This window comes from Hevea brasiliensis, chromosome 6, assembly GCF_030052815.1.
Source record: "Hevea brasiliensis isolate MT/VB/25A 57/8 chromosome 6, ASM3005281v1, whole genome shotgun sequence".
Lineage (NCBI taxonomy): Eukaryota > Viridiplantae > Streptophyta > Magnoliopsida > Malpighiales > Euphorbiaceae > Hevea > Hevea brasiliensis.
The window spans coordinates 17,868,117-17,885,332 of NC_079498.1; the positions used below are offsets into that span (position 1 = coordinate 17,868,117).

General features: G+C 30.7%; 1 protein-coding gene across 1 annotated transcript; it reads right to left on the reverse strand.

Moving 5' to 3' along the window:
- Positions 1-5,419: 5,419 nt before the first annotated feature.
- Positions 5,420-12,885, reverse strand: LOC110636816 (short-chain dehydrogenase/reductase 2b). Its single transcript, XM_021786660.2, has 5 exons — positions 12,719-12,885; positions 12,381-12,624; positions 12,084-12,161; positions 11,808-11,993; positions 5,420-6,016 (listed from the first exon to the last, which is right to left on the reverse strand). The coding sequence occupies exons 1-5, from the start codon at positions 12,748-12,750 to the stop codon at positions 5,639-5,641; spliced, it is 918 nt and encodes a 305-aa protein (XP_021642352.2). The 5' UTR covers positions 12,751-12,885; the 3' UTR covers positions 5,420-5,638.
- Between the last annotated feature and the right edge of the window lie 4,331 nt (positions 12,886-17,216).

A 17,216-nucleotide genomic window follows, 5' to 3' on the forward strand; every position in this document is an offset into this window, starting at 1 on the left:
GGGGTAAGGTGTGACATTCTTTATTCTAGAATTAGGAGAGTAACGCTTGTAATCATTATTATGGATAATATTGAGTTTTATTAATTGGAATTGAGATTTGTTCTTTGATTCAATTTCTTGTATTCTTAATGCATGCTATGTGTTGGTACCCTCCTAGTTATGATCTGAGATATCAATCGAAGAACTGAAAGGTGAATATTAGTATTAGATAATCAGGTTTTTGAACCTAGAAAATCTGACCTAGAGATAGGTTGATGACCTTTGTGGAGTTCCATAATTAATCATAGATCTTAAAGGGTTTTTATTAGGACTAATCATCAACGAAAGTAGGGTTTAGCTCTAATCAAAACACACCTTAGGTGCCTTGAGAGAGGACCTAAGATATCTTAGGATTAATTTCCATCAAAGCAATGATCCTCAATCCAATGAATAGACAAGATTAAATCCATAATAAGGTTAAAGTGTGAAATCTTAATTCTGGAATTGTTTCAAATAAATTGTTTCACTCTTAGTTCATTACTCTTCCAGTCTTTAGTATTTAAGATAGATCAGATTCTTTCCTATTTTATTTGGTAGCCTAAACAGTCAAAATTGTTATGTAGTTTTATACTTATTAATTAAATTTCTCGTGGGACGATACTATGCTCACTACTTTATTACTTGTTAGCGATCCGTACACTTACAGGGTTGAAAAACTAGCAAACAAAGATCAAGTAGAACATCTCATCCTCTATATAGGTATAGATTTCTTCATGAGAATGAACAAGAGTTGTTTGTTCACGAAGAAATTGATCATGGTGATGATCCTGTGACTTATGAAGAAGTTATATCAGATATAGACTCTTCAAAATGACAAATGCCATGAAGTTTGAAATGAACTCCATTTACAAGAGTTAAGTTTGGGATCTTATAGACCACCTAAGGGTATTGTACCAGAAGGGAACCAATGGATTTTCAAGAAGAAAATTGGTTTTGATGAAAAGGTAGAAACTTATAAAACAAGGCTAGTAGCGAAAAGGTTTAGCCAAAGGCAAGGAATCGACTTTGAAGAGACCTTTTTGCCTGTAGCCATGCTAAAATCTATTAGGTTTTTATTGGCAATAATAGCACATGATGATTATGAGATTTAACAAATGGATGTCAAAATTGATTTCCTCAATGGATACATAAAGGAAGACATTTTCATGGAACAACCTAAGGGTTTTGAATCTAAGAATGGTTCTAAAGTGTGCAAGCTTAAGAGATCAATTTATGGTCTAAAGCAAGCTTCGAGGAGTTGGAAAATATGTTTTGATGAGGCCATTAAGTCACTTGGTTTTATAAAAAATGAAGATAAACCATGTATGTACAAGAAGGTTAGTAGGATCACAATCACTTTCCTAATCTTGTATGTGGATGACATATTATTAATAGAAAATGATATTGGTATGCTAACAACGATTGTAAAAATCTGGTAGTCTAATACTTTTTCCATGAAGGACTTAGATGAGGCAATCTATATTCTGGAAATTTGTATTTATAGAGATAGATCGAAAAGAATGATAGGTTTATCCCAAAGTCTATACTTGGAAAAGGTGTTCAAGAGGTTCAAGATGCTTTACTCCAAGAAAGGATTGTTGCTTGTGATGCACGGTATCCATTTTTCTAAAAAAATTGTCTCTAAAGACACTTGAGGAAAGAGAAAAAATGACAATAATTCTATATGCTTCAGTAATTAGAAGTCTTGTGTATGTTATGTTGTGTAAAAGGTCGAATATCGAATATACTATTAGTTTGACTAGCATATATCAATCCAACCCAGGTTTGGAATATTGGACTAGAGTCAAGAGTATCCTTAAGTACTTGAAAAAAACTAAGAATTTAATCTTGATAAATAGAGGAGTTGATTTACAATTAGATGGATTTACGGACTCTGACATTCAGTCAAATGTGGATGATAGAAAGTCTATCTCAAGTTTTGTGTTAATTTGTAATGGAGGAGCAGTCAGTTAGAAAAGTTCTAAGCAGACAAAGATTGCTGATTGTACTATAGAGGTTGAGTATATTTTTACATCTAATGCTGCAAAAGAAGTTATTTTGATAAAGAAGTTCGTCATAGAACTTAGAGTGGTTCCTTCGATTGTGTCACCCGTTCTTCTCTATTGTGATAACAATGGTGCTATTGCTCAGGCAAAGGAACCCAGGTCTCATAAAAAATCTAAACACATAAAAAGGTGTTATCATATGATCAGAGAGATAGTTGTAAGGGGCGATATAGCTATGTAGAAGGTAGCTTCAGTTGATAACTCAGCTAATCCACTCACCAAGGCCATGACACAAAAATAGTTAGATCGACATCTTGAGAAGATAGGTCTTAGATTTTGTAATAATTGACTCTAGTGCAAGTAGAAGACTAATATGCCCCTATTTATTGTGTATTGAGAAACTGAAATATAATAGTTTCAATATAATTTAGTAACATAAGTCATTTAATTTTTAATGAAGCAACATAAGTAGGGGGCATATTAGAAAAATACTAAACAAAATTATTACTTTATCATATTAACTATATTTTCTTAACCTGTGTAAAAATAAAAGTGAACTTATCTTCGTGGGATAAAGGAAGTATATAATATATAAAAGTATGAATGAGGAGCGAACTTATAAATTTAAATACTGTTAATTTTTTATTATTATTTATAATATAATAAATTCTAATGCTATTATTTTCACTAAAATTACAGATGTTAATTAATGTCAATAATAAATTAAAAAAGCAAATAAAAAATCCGAATCAATTTATTTTAGGAAAAAACTAAATCAAGTTTAATTTAGAATTGTGTGCATATGTACAACAAAAATAACAAATTATAAAATATTTTTCATATTCATCAATTTGTTAAAATATTTAAATAGTGTCTAATATTTAATAAATTATATATGTTTTAAATTTATAAATAATATGCTTTAAAAAAAGTTACAAATAATATACAAGTACATGCAATATATATTTAAAAATGAAAATCTCTAAAATTTGAAAAGTAAAAATATAACCAACAAAGTTAATCGTCTTGTCATGAAAGCAATAAAAAACTGAAAATCCTAAAAGTCTCAAAATTAAAAATTCATACAACATATTCGGTGTCTGTTTAATATTATTGCGAGAGTTATTGTTAAAAAAATAATTTTTAAATATATTATTTAAAAAATATTAAAAATAATTTAAAATTGAATTTAATAAATTTTAGTTATAAAAATCTTAAAATATCAAAATAATTTTTTTAAATTGTTTTTTAAATAATATTTAAAATTATATTTTTTTGAAAAATAATTTTAATGCTTCAATTTTAATGGCAAATAGACAATAAAAAAATAAAATGTAGGAGGTATACTGCTAAAGTCGGTATATAAGGAAGTGACAAAACATTTATGTATGACAGATTCTCTTGCTTGATGAAAAAGTGCTCAAGATGTGAGATTTTGAAGGGAGAAAAAAAAATCAAAATACCAGCAGAAATATGATATATGGGGTAATAGTAACAAAAACCTATATTTTTAGCTTCATTTATTTTATAGAAAATATTTTTTAAAAAATATTTTTCATATTTTCTGATATTTGAAAGCATTCAGAAAAAATTAATTAACGAAAAATATTTTTCTGATTAAACAAAAAATAAATTATTTTTAAGAAAATAACTTCTATTTTTTAAAAGATAAAATTATTTTTCGTTTTCTAAATTTTAAAAATCTTATTAAAATATGAACACATTTATATATACATGAAATAAATAAATATTATTAATTTAATATTATAACTAAATAACAAAAAATATTTTCATAAAAAATATTTTTCATATATAAATCATTGTCTGTAAAATAAATGGAGTCTTAATAGGAAAATTTTTACCTAAATTTAATTTATCATAGATTCAAGATAATTATATAGATTTATGTATTTAATAAGTGAGTCTCATTATATATTTTATGTCTTAAATTTATAATAAAATGAATTTAAATAAAAAAAATCTTAAATATTGACACTCAAATTAATCAATTTTAACTTGTTGATATTAGAGTTTTATATAGAGCGCTTGAGGTTTAAAATTCGAACTCTAATAATAATCAAATCAATAAAACAAAGCATTGACAGCCAAAATCAATTACAAGAACTAAGATTGCATGCTTCGTCAAAAATTAAATTTATGCCACAACATATCCTCTTGCATTCAAGAAATCAATTCCTCGATGTGAAATAATAGTTAATTGTATAGTCCTTTTTATGAGGTGTAGCCCTTCACTAGAGGTTGCATTTCCAATTTTAAATCTTTTGAATTTAGTCCATCTCCTAGCTTAATGAATTTATTGTTTTAGTGGGATTTGATGTTAATTAATCATTAAACATTTTATTTTGAATAAAAGCATTTTTCTAATTTTAATTTTCTTACTAATGTTGGATTACATTTTGAAAAACTATTTTAAATTTTTTTAAAAATTATCTTATTATTTTCTGGCCCCACAAGCACTTTTTTTTTTTAATAATTTTTTACTTCAACAAACTTGTAATGTACTCTTTGCACAACATTTAATTTTAAAGCTGATTATTGAAAATTTGAAATTTCAAAAATTCAATTGAGCCTAACATTTAATTTTAAAATTAATAGTTAATAATTGAAAGTTAAAAATTTAATTGTCTCCAAAATTAATTGAAGCATTAAATTTAGTCTTAAGCTAAAATTACGACTGAAAACATGCCTTTTAGCTTATGTTTGAGTTGAATGAAATCCCAATCGAACCTTAAAGTATTACATATGAATGGCTTTATACACTGAGATTGAAAAAAATTTAAAAAAAAAAAATTTTTTCCATCTAACTTGAATAAATTAAGATTAGGAGAGTGTTTGTTTTAATTTATAAGTTGATATACTAATTTATAAGCTCTAAAAATAAATTTACCTATTTTTTTATAATATTTTTGAATTTATAAGCTGAGTTTATAAATTAAAAAAATAAGTTACGATCAATTTTTTCATTTTGGTACTTATAATTTAATTTGACCAAATATTTTATTACATTATTCTTATTTAATTTTAAAATTTCACTATTGATTTCATTTAAATTATTTCAATAATAAATATACTTATAAGTTATTTTTTACCAAATACTTTAAGTACTCACTAATCACTTATAAACATTTTAACTAAATATGTAATTGTTCAAAATTTTAAATGCTTATTAACTTATAAGTTAAACCAAACATGTTCTAAGTAAATTGAACAGCAACAAAATGCATTATTAATTTTCGTAAAAAAAAAATTATAATTATATTATATAACCAAAAAAATTAAAGAATACCGTGGTTTTAATAAAAATAAAATTTTTATAATTATATATTTTTTAGAATAATTAAAAATGATATAGACATACGTGCATTGCACGTGCCTTAAAAAACTGGTTGTCAACCAAAAATAGGAATATGCTATAATGCTAAACTGGGTTTTATTATCTAGAGCCATCATATTCTAAGAACAACCAAAACTATTACTGTCCCCATCTTTTATGGGGTTAAAAGAGGCTCATAGCCAGGTAGTGTTTTGGTAGCATCCAAATCACAAGATGAGAAAAAGAAATTGAGAATTGTGACGAGAAAACTGCAAGGTGATCAAAAGCCTGCAACTTCAGTTTGATCATAATAATAACCAGTAGGGCCTCCATTTGGTAGAAGAGCACACTTTACAGGACCTCTAGCTCCCTCTTCCACAGTCATCGGTCCTGTATGCCAATTGAGATCGGTGTTGACATAGCCAGGATGAACACAGTTTATGAGCATATTAGGATACCTCTTGGCAAGAACTCTAGTGTAGGCATTAAGGGTGGCCTTGGAGATGCTATATGTTGGTAGCATTAATGACCATCCACCAGCTTCAAGTCTATGCTCTTTCAAGTCATGCAAAAATCTCTTCAATATTGCTTCCAGTTTCTCTTCATTTAGTGTCTCTATATCATTAAGTTCATTTCTAAGTTCTTCACTTCGGATTCTCTGCAAACAATGATCCTTAGTTAAGATGGTTCATATAGCTATTATGAAAATGGATAAACACATAAATAAATCAATAAATAAGAGAATACAACTGTTGAATTTGGGATTATGTTCCGATATTCATCACAGATTGTTCATTCATCTACATTTTTCTTTTCTTACAAGAGCAAGATAAGGAAGATTGTGAGCGTTTGAACCTAGCATCTTTGTATTATAATGCAGATGTTCAAGCAATGAACTACTGATTTGTATTATCCATCTACAATTCTTAAGATGCTAATGTGCAAACTGAAATTGAGCTTGAAGCTACTTTTAAGCAAAGATATCTTCTTATGTGCTTAAGCTAAAAATCTTCTCGTGAAATTGTATAATATAGTCCTAGAAGAATACTTGTGAACCTCATATGAATAGAGAGGAGGAGGTAATTAATAAGAACATTGAATAGTCCAACTAAATAAATTGCCGCTTGTACTTTCATTGAAAAGCCTGGTAGCACCTCAGACTTTTATTTCGACCCATTGAACGCTTTTAAGTTATATCTTTGTACCTATTAAACACACATTTATTTGATTAATTGATCACATCGATACACATGTATGAAAGCAGGTGAAAACAATTATAGAAATATTGACAAAGCTTTTTAACGACGTTAGCATGGTTAAGATTTGCAATATGACAGCAAGACAGATGTGAGAGCCATGGTGAAAAATAAGTTAAAAAGTATAAAAGAAAATAAAAGTTTTACTTTAATGTGTCAACCTGCGTATTAGAAGAAAAAATACAAGTAATGAAGGAAATGATTGTGTATTTATCTGCGTCTTATTTACAGAGATATTACTCTATTTATACATGAGAATATGAGCTAATTTAGACAAGAATAATAATTGCTGTAATTATGCTACACAAATATCCTATAATCATGCTACACAAATCTCCTATAATCATTATAATTGCTGTAATTATGCTACTCAAATCTTCTATAATCATGCTAATTGTTGTAATTATGCTAACACCCCCCTTCAAACTCAAGGTGGTAGCACAGGTGCCAACTTGAGTTTGCTTAAGAGATCCTGAAAGCGAGCGGGAGGATGCGTTTTGGTGAATATATCAGCGGTTTGGCTGACAGAGGAGACAGGAATCAAACATATGGTGCCATGAGCAACATGATGACGTACAAAATGACAATCAATTTCGATGTGTTTGGTACGCTCATGAAATACATCATTATGAGAAATCTGTATGGCACTTCTATTATCGCAATGAAGCATTGTGGCAGAAGAATGAGTGACACCCAAATCAGTTAATAACCACCGTAACCAAAGTAATTCAGATGTAGCATCAGCAAGAGCACGATATTCAGATTCTGTGCTAGAACGTGCAACAACAGTTTGCTTTTTGCTACGCCAAGAGATAAGAGAATTACCCAAGAAGAAACAATAACCAGTTGTAGAGCGACGATCTGTCAGATCACCAGCCCAATCAGCATCAGAGTAGCCAGATAATACTAGGGAGGAGATAGAGGAAAAGTGCAAACCATGAAAAAGAGTACCTTTGATATAACAAAGGATTCGAAGTACTGCAGAGAAATGAGTTGAGCGAGGAGCAGACATAAACTGGCTGACCAGATGAACAGCATATGAAATATCAGGTCGAGTAACTGTGAGATAAACAAGACTCCCGACAAGCTGTCGATATAAAGTAGGATCATCAAGAGGAGTGCCATCAAGAGGTATAAGTTTGCAATTGAGCTCCAATGGGGTTGATACTGTTTAGCTATCAGTGATGCCTGCTTGAGAAAGTAAGTCGGATGCATACTTGGCTTGAGATAGATAATAGCCATCAGAATTTTGAGAAACTTCAAGACCCAAAAAATAGCTGAGAGAACCCAGGTCTTTCATTTCAAAATGTTGATTGAGATAATGTTGTAACTTTGAAATACCAGATGAATCATCTCCTGTTATTATCATATCATCAACATAAAGCAATAGAAGAACAATACCACTGTCAGTTCGGCGAGTGAATAATGCAGAATCATGAGGACTAGAGAGAAAACCAAGTTGAGCAAGAGTGGAACTAAATTTGGCAAACCAGGCCCTGAGAGCTTGTTTTAATCCGTATAAGGCTCGCCGAAGTTTGCAAACCTTATGAGGAGAATGACAGGAGGAGGATGCATATAAACCTCTTCTGTTAAATCACCATGAAGAAAAGCATTTTTGACATCCATCTGGAAAAGTTTCCATTTACGAACTGCAGCAATAACTAAGAGACTGCGAATAGATGTTAATTGGGCCACTGGAGCAAAAGTTTCTTCATAGTCGATACCATACTCTTGAGTGTACCCTTTGGCTACTAAGCGAGCTTTGTAGCGTTCAATAGTTCCATTAGAACGGGTCTTGATTTTGTAGATCCATTTGCAACCAATAAGGGTCTTGTTTGGTGGAAGATCAACTAAATCCCAAGTATGAGTTTTCTCTAAAGCCTGAAGTTCGTCAGTCATAGCTTGCTGCCAAAGAGGGTCAGTACTTGCCTCACGATAAGAACGAGGATCATGAAGGGTTGCAATAGTAGAATAACAGTGAAAATCAGAAAGAAAATGAGGAGTTTCTCTTACACGGGTAGAACGACGAAAACTAGTGCTAGAAGGAGATGCAGGCGCAGATACTGGATCAACAACTGGTGCAGATTCAACTGGGGCAGGTGTAGTTGGGCTAATATTGAGCACATCACAATCACCTGGATTAGGACTTGGAAACAGCTCTTTGAAGGAGTCAGTGAAAAATAGAGAGTCAGTATTGACAGAGTGATGAAATTTGGAAAGAGAAGAGAACATAGTATTGTCCTAAAAGGTAACATGGCGAGAGATGCGTAACTTATTAGAAACAGGATCCCAACAACGATACCCTTTGTGTTCAATGCCATAACCAAGAAAACAACATAGACGAGCACGGGGTTCTAATTTGGTATGTTCATGAGGTTGTAAAAGAACAAAAGAAACACATCCAAAAGGTTTAAGGATTGAATAGTCAGGAGGTTGCCCAAATAACTTTTCAAAATGAGATAAATTATGAAGAATCAAGGTAGGAAGACGGTTAATAATATAAACAGCATGAAAAGCTGCTTCTTCCCAAAATTTTTCTGGACATGAGGCAGAAAGAAGAACAGTACGTACAAAATCAAGAATATGGCGATGCTTGCGTTCGGCTCGCCCATTCTGTTGAGAGGTGTGAGGACAAGAACGTTGAACAACGATGCCTTGTTGACTAAGAAACTGAAGTAAGGAAGAATCCTGATATTTCATGGCATTGTCTGTTCGGAGAATTTTAATGTCACAAGAGAACTGAGTTTTAATCATTTTTGCAAATGTGATGTAAATTTGTGATAACTCAGATCGATGTTTTAAAAAATATATCCAAATAAACCGAGAATAATCATCAATAAATATCACAAAATAACGAAAATCATTTATTGAAGAAATAGGAGAAGGACCCTAAATGTCAGAATGAATTAAACCAAAAGGAGTGTCTGAAGTAGTATTATTATGAGAAAAAGATAATGTTGGTTGTTTTACAAGCTGACAATTTAAACAATTAAATGACTCAAACTTAGTAGATCCTAATAATCCATGAGAAATTAAATGTTGAATTTTACTGGCAAAAGCATGACTAAGACGAAGATGCCATTGGCGAATGGAGGAATTAGAGATTGTAGCTGCAAACACAAATCTCTGAGGAAGATGTAAAAATGGAAGCTCAAATAATCGACCCACTCTGCAACCCTCCCCAAGAATCTGTCCCGTTTGTGAATCCAGTACCTGGACCCCATGGGGAGAAAAAATAACATTTAGTCCTTTTTCACACAATTGACCAACAGAAATAAGATTGAGTGCCAAATTAGGGATATAATAGGTGTCAGAGAGATGAAGATTTGAGGTAGACACATGACCAGTGTGTGTGATATTCATTTTAGTATCATTTGCAGTATGGATTGGTGGTAAGGAAGATACAGGTTTTGCAGAAGACAAGAATTTAATATTAGTGGTCATATGATTACAACATGCAGAGTCAAAAAGCCAATAAGAATTACCCGGAGTGGCAGACATGGCAGCAAGAGAATTAGAAGAGATAACCTGTTTGAATAGTGACTCAAGATCACTCATGGTGATGGCAGTAGAACCCTCAGTAGCAGCAACAGCAGTGGCAGAGGAAGATCCAGGCTTTGAGACAATCTTGAATTTAGAATGCCATCTTTTTGGTCTTGGAGGGTGTGTGGGACAAAGTTCAAGAATATGACCGTAACCATGACAATATCTGCATTCTATAGTAGGACAATATGCAAAAGCATGACCAATTTGATTACAATTCTTATGGAGTTGATTGTCAGATTTCTTATGTGAGAATCGAGTAGTTGCAAGAGCAGTTTCAAATTGAGGAGTTTTATTCAAACTGAGACGAGTCTCTTCAAAACTAATCTCTTGAATAGCAGTATCCAATGATGGGAGTGGATTTCGATGTAGCAGGGACGCTCGAATGGCCTCATATTCTGATCGAAGAGCCATTAGAACTTGAATGAGATGAAGATGATCATCACTCAGTGCCTGAGATATTTAATTCCAAATGGGTTGGACCTGAGCAAGAAAATCATTCCAGATTGACCTGCTTCTTGTTTCAGATTATGAAGAGTAGTCCACAACTGATAATAGTGGGCAAGTCCAGTGGTCTGATATCAATTAACCAAAAAAATCTCAGATTTCTTTTGCAGAGTCATAATTAGCAAATTGGATGTGGATGGATGAGACAGAGGTATTGCGAAACCAGGTGATGATCTGATGATTTTTACTATCCCAATCCTCAAGACGGTCAGTAAATTTTGCATCAGTTTTATCGTCCTCTCTTGTCGGCGTAGTGATATCTCCGGTAACAATACGCCAAAGCTTGCGACCTATCAAAAAGCTTTTCATTCCTTGAACCCAAAGATTATAGTTGGAACCAGTCGGAACTGTTGCAATAGGTTTTGAAATATCAGATTTCTCCATTGATAACAAGATGAGGAGAAAAAAAAAAGTAAAATAACAGGAATAAAAGAATGAACCAGAACAGGTTGTAGAGAGAGAAGAGAGACCCCAGAAACTAGAAATAAAAACTTTACGGCTCTGATACCATATTAGAAGAAAGAATACAAGTAATGAAGAAAAGGATTGTATATTTATCTGTGTCTTATTTACAGAGATATTACATCTATTTATACATGAGAATATGAGCTAATTTAGACAAGAATAATAATTGCTGTAATTATACTACACAAATCTCCTATAATCATGCTAATTGCTGTAATTATGCTACACAAATCTCCTATAATCATGCTAATTGCTGTAATTATGCTAACACTGCGTATGATAAATGGACTGCAAATTTATTTAACCAATGATTTATTGGTTCTAAAAATAAAAGTCTAATAAGTCATAATGAAAGTTAAGAGTTCCACTAGACTTTTCAAGTAAAGTTCAAATGCTAATTTATGTATTTGGCCCATTGACTGATTTACCATACTTTGAGCATTGAGGTTGCTTTGGCCATTTTAGTCCAAAAAGTGGCAATAAACCTTCTCAGTAAAGCATTAGCAACAATCCCATTCTAATCTCATACTAGATATATTAAGACATCAAAAAAGGTTATTGATGCATTAAAACTTCCTAATTGAGAGCACTAATTGGGTGTATGCATTCAGTGTCCAAAGAGTTTGTACTCAACTGGATGATGAAATAATGATACTAATATTAGGCTTCTTCACTCACCCTTAGCTCACTCCTGAGAGATGAGACATTAACTATCCTGGCCCCTGAAGTGGAAAGCTGAAGAAGTGGAAGGAGAGCTTCTGTTACTCTTCTGACACCAAAGTAATTAGTGTTTAAGCATTCTTCAGCCTTCTCATAAGTTGTTTTAATCACCTCTTGAATCATGTTAATTGCCTTGCCTGAAAGCTGCACCAAGAAATATGTTTGAGGCCTGATCAGGGTCACCTGTTTCTTTTTTTTCCCTTATAAATTCATAATTACAAGGATTTCACTTACCCATGTTTCAGGATCTATATTTAAGGCCCTTAGGCGTGCCTCATCAACCACAACTCCAGAGGCTCCAGCATTGTTAACCTACAAAAAATCATTTGTACCAAACCAATTTAGGTTTATCAAAAGAAGTATCATGTAACCCTCCGCACACCAATTAGTTATACTTGTAAACAAGAGAAAGGAACGTCATTAACCTACTAGTCAAATGGTCGAACACCTTAAATACACGTATCCAAACAATAAATTAATGATTTGGGTCTAAAATAAAATTCCAAATAGGATAAAACCCAGACTATTTACCAAGATGTCAAGCCTTCCAAATCTGTCCCTGATGAAGTTGGCTAAGGACTCAATACTAATTGGGTCCAAAACATCAAGTTGATGAAAAACTACACTTGTTAAACCCATTTTATGCAGAGAAGATGTTGCATCTATCCCTCTCTTCTCATCTCTAGCCGTCAGCACCACCGTCACGCCTTGAGAAGCTAGCTGCCTCACTGTCTCAAGGCCAATGCCCTTGTTTGCTCCTGTGACGACAGCATACCTATACCAAAACTCTCATTATCAATCATATAAGAATCAAGAAAAGCTTTAAGTTCAGCAGTGTATAAAACCCAATACGGAAATGATAACTATACTTCTCTGGTGATTGCTTTCCATTGACTTCCATCTGTGTAAGCCTTTCTTTCCCTTAGTTGAGGAGATGAACATAGATCTGCTTGAGCTGAGCCATTTCAAATCATTTTAAAGTATACTCCCAAAATCTGCAATGAGTTTTTCAACTACCTTTTTTTTTTTTTTTTCTTAATCATGTGACAAATACTATATTATCTTGTATTGAAAAAATTACTAAAAAAAATTTAAAAAAAATTATATTTATATGCCTTCATTATTTAAAATGAGATATAAATTTCGTAAAAAAAAATGAGATATAAATTAATATATTATATTTTTATATAAATAAAATAAATTATTAAAAAATAATATAAAAATTTAAAATATCTGATAATATTAAAAAAATATGTAAATTATCAATAAATGAATTAGACACTTCAATTTTCAACTTTATAATTTTTTTATGAACTCATTATATAACCTCTAAATTTATATATCTTATTGAAGAAATTTTATACATCTCATTGGTTGTTCATAAAAAAAAAATTAAAACATCTCAACCATAAAAGCAAATAAAAGATTAGGAAAGGGAAAAAAAAAAAAAAAACTCCTGTTGATTGTAATAAAAAAAATTACTTTAATACCTTTGATGTCAAATGATACGAACTTATCTAATTTATCTTAAAAGTCAGCTTATAATAAAAAGATTATAAATTAATATATATATAACACTAAAAATTTTCTTTACTAACCAATGTAGGACGTATAAGAGAATATCAAAAAGAGAAAAAGAAAAAAAAATTAAAGGGAAAGAAGAAGGCTGAAAAATTTTTTAAAATTTAATTAATATTTTAAAATTATTTTCTTTTACAATAAAATTTTTGTTGCTCAATTGTTTTTCAAGTCTAGAGTATCTTTCTCAATGATAGAAACACCGAAAATCTAAAGAAATTTCTAAAATGTGTGAAAATAAATTTTAAAAAATCATTAATTTTACAAATAGACTTTTTAAATATTATATATATATATATATATATAATTAAATTATAAATAATATAATTATAAAATTAAAATTATAATTAAAATATATATTATATAAAATATATAATTTATGATCATTATAATTTAATTAATGATATTACTATAATTCCTAATTTAATTATTTATGATTTTTATGCAATAATTATAAAAAATAATTTTTTTATAGTAATCTGAATAATTAAGTTTGATGAGCCAAGTTCAACCTCCACTTTAAGAGTTTAATAAATGAGTTAAATGTGAATAAACTCACAGATTTAATAAATAAGTTAAATTTGAGCCAAATTCAAATCTAATAAAACCTAAATGAATCAAATTTGAATTTTAAATTTGAACTTAAATTTAAACTCAAATATAATAAAAATCTAACAAATCAAAGCCTAATCTTTAAACTCAACTCAGTTCATTTATATTTCTAATATTATGTTATGTTTTAGAGGGTATTTTCTTTGGCTTATAAATTAAATAAACCTACTCATAAGTAGAAAGTTAAAATTAGATAAGTGTTTGATTTGAGTTATAAATTAAAAAATTATTTAAAATAAGTCAGAAATTATTTTTTTAACTATTATAATAATCAAATTACTAAGACAAGAGCTCCCAGTAATTGGAGAAGAAGGGAGAGATAAACTCAAATCCATTCTTAAAGTATATATATTATTATAAATAGCTTGTGTATTACATAGTAAAGAGAGAGAATTCTCACATTGCTAAAATATAAAAAGTTTTTAGTATTTGTAATATGAGGAAGGATAATTTAAATATAATAGAAATTGGAGGGAGCCCAACTCAAGCATATATTCATCATAAATAATCAATTTAATGCCATTATTTAAAACAATTTTTTTATACACTAGTGTTACAGTGAAGCTCAAAGAGCTAAATAAATAAATAAGTGAATAATCAAACACAATAAAAATTATTAACAGAGCAATGTAACAACCTGCAGAGGAAAATATATATTAGACTTTGAAAATAAAATTTGCTTCTCCTACAATCTAAGGAAAAATTGAATAGGAATAAGTGTTCGACCAAAAGAGTTTAGAAATTAATTATTAGTGCAATTTTTATATCTACCTAAAACTAGTGCAAACCTACCATGAAATACACAACTACACATATAACAACAATTCACCTAATATTAGCACGAGAAGATAATTTAGAGTTACTCACTCACTTAGTGTATCACATCAATACATAAATATGAGAGCTGATCCCTTATGTAGCTCTCTTAATCCAAAATCTACCAGCGAGCTCAACACAAGTTGGACTTTCACTTAAAATCCATGTACAGGGACCAGCGAGATCAACTCAAAGCCGTATCTCACCTTGACTTTCCATATCCATAAGGACCAAGTTCCAGTGAGACTAGCTCAAGCTGTGACTAATCGTCCAATCCTGATCCATAATATGCCATATGTAACACACACTTACACAACTCCAAATTATCCTCAAGGCAACAGGCACAATTAATTATCAACAAATAAATATGCAATAACAGGAATGCCCCTAATATATTTTAAGTAATTATATGCATAATTAAATAAATATTTATAAAAATGCATGAGCATGCCCAATATACAAACTGGTTGGCTCAACTATAGTTGGTTAGGCTAAAAGGAGAAGATGGCCAACTCGTTCACCTACGTAGACACACTAAGCTCTATCAATTTACTGATAGAATTAACAAATTAATTTAATTTACATAAGCAAGAATATATCTTAAGGCCTTGTTTAAATTTCAGCAGAGTCTCCTCTATAACTGAACCTAACCCCCTGCAAGAAAACTCAGTAAAAAGCAACACACAGGGTCTCAGTCCCATAACAACAGCATCACATGCCCATCCGGAGCCTACAAGAACCTAATCTAAATCCAATCATCCAACTCTAACTCGGGTCTCTAACTCCTCTACAGTTCAAATAATTATTCTCAATACTTCAAAAATTATAAAAATATTCCTGGGGATCCTCTACATCATCCTTGTATTAATTAATTTTACTTAATTTTACTAAGCGAGGAATATTTTATAGAATACTCAGCTAGCTTAATCAAGGTAAAAACTATACAACTTGAGTTTTGGACTACATTCACAAATTATGCTACCTAGAACGCTTCTAGAATATCTGAAAATGCTGAAAAATAACTGTAAATATGACCACCTTCTGGGATGGCATTTCAAGCATCCAGATTGGATCGAAAACTCGATCTCGAGTGCTAGTGAGCTATCCCCAATCCAATTGCACTAATCAATCTAGGCTGATCGATTATCGCCTTTTTTATACAGCGCACAATCGGAGCGGGGTTGATCCCATCTTAGAGGTTTTGGCATGGTGAGTTCAACAGTGGTCTCGAATCATCGACCTGATTGTTGGATTGGCCAGAATCTTGCCGAAAAATAACAAAATACCCATTTTCTCTCTCATTATCAGCGCTGGAAACGGCCACCAAATCTAGCATGGTTGGTCCCATCTAAAAGTACTTTTCACCAAGAGTCCATAACAACAGGAATTACTCCAATTGGACTTCAGGATCACCGAATATGAGCATACAAAGTTTGCAACCCATTTTCTCTCTATTTTCTCTCTCTTCGCATGACCACCGTGCCGATTGCCGTTACTTGCCACTGGACGATCACCAGAGTTCCCTGGAGGTGCTGGAGCATTGATGATCGGTGGGTCATGGTGGCTTACTAGAAATCATGGTGAAAAAGGAGAGAGAGAGAGAAGGTGGATGGGGAATGGGAAGCACTAGTTTGAATTTTTTTTTTCCTAAATCTTGCAACTAAAAGTGGAAGTGCATTACTACATGCAGTTGTCATTTCATACCTATATATATAAATATAATACTTAATACTTTTAACCGTTAAATACATAATATTTATTAAGCACTTTTGTTAAATTCTAATCAAAATATAATTAAAATATTATTAGTATTTATAATAAACTCTTAATAAATTAATTAAACATAAAAATTTTAGTAATAACAATAGTAGTAATTGTATTAAATTAAAAAAAAAAGTCAAAAAAAAATTATAATCAAAATTCAATATTCAAAAAGATTAAACCCAAGACTTCAAAATAATCTTATAAAATATATTAAAATAACTAAATAATATTAAAGCAACCAAATACATAAATTATTTATTCCTCAGCTAAAAATAAAATTAAGAACAACTTAGTATCATGTAATATAATTTATTAACTATAAACTAAATAAACTTATTAATAAATCATCTTACTTTGTAATAACTTGTTTAAATTAATTATACAATATTAAAATAATATTAATATTTATAAAAAGAATTCTATTTAAAAAAATTAGGGTATTATAATCTTTCCCCCTTAAGAAAATTCATCCTGGAATTTTGGATAAATAGGGAAAACAAAAGAAAGTGATTAGACAAATTCACATACTCGTACCTTGAACCTAACACAAACCACAGAAAACGATTCGCTTCTTTTTGATTTTGCTGTAGCGTTCTA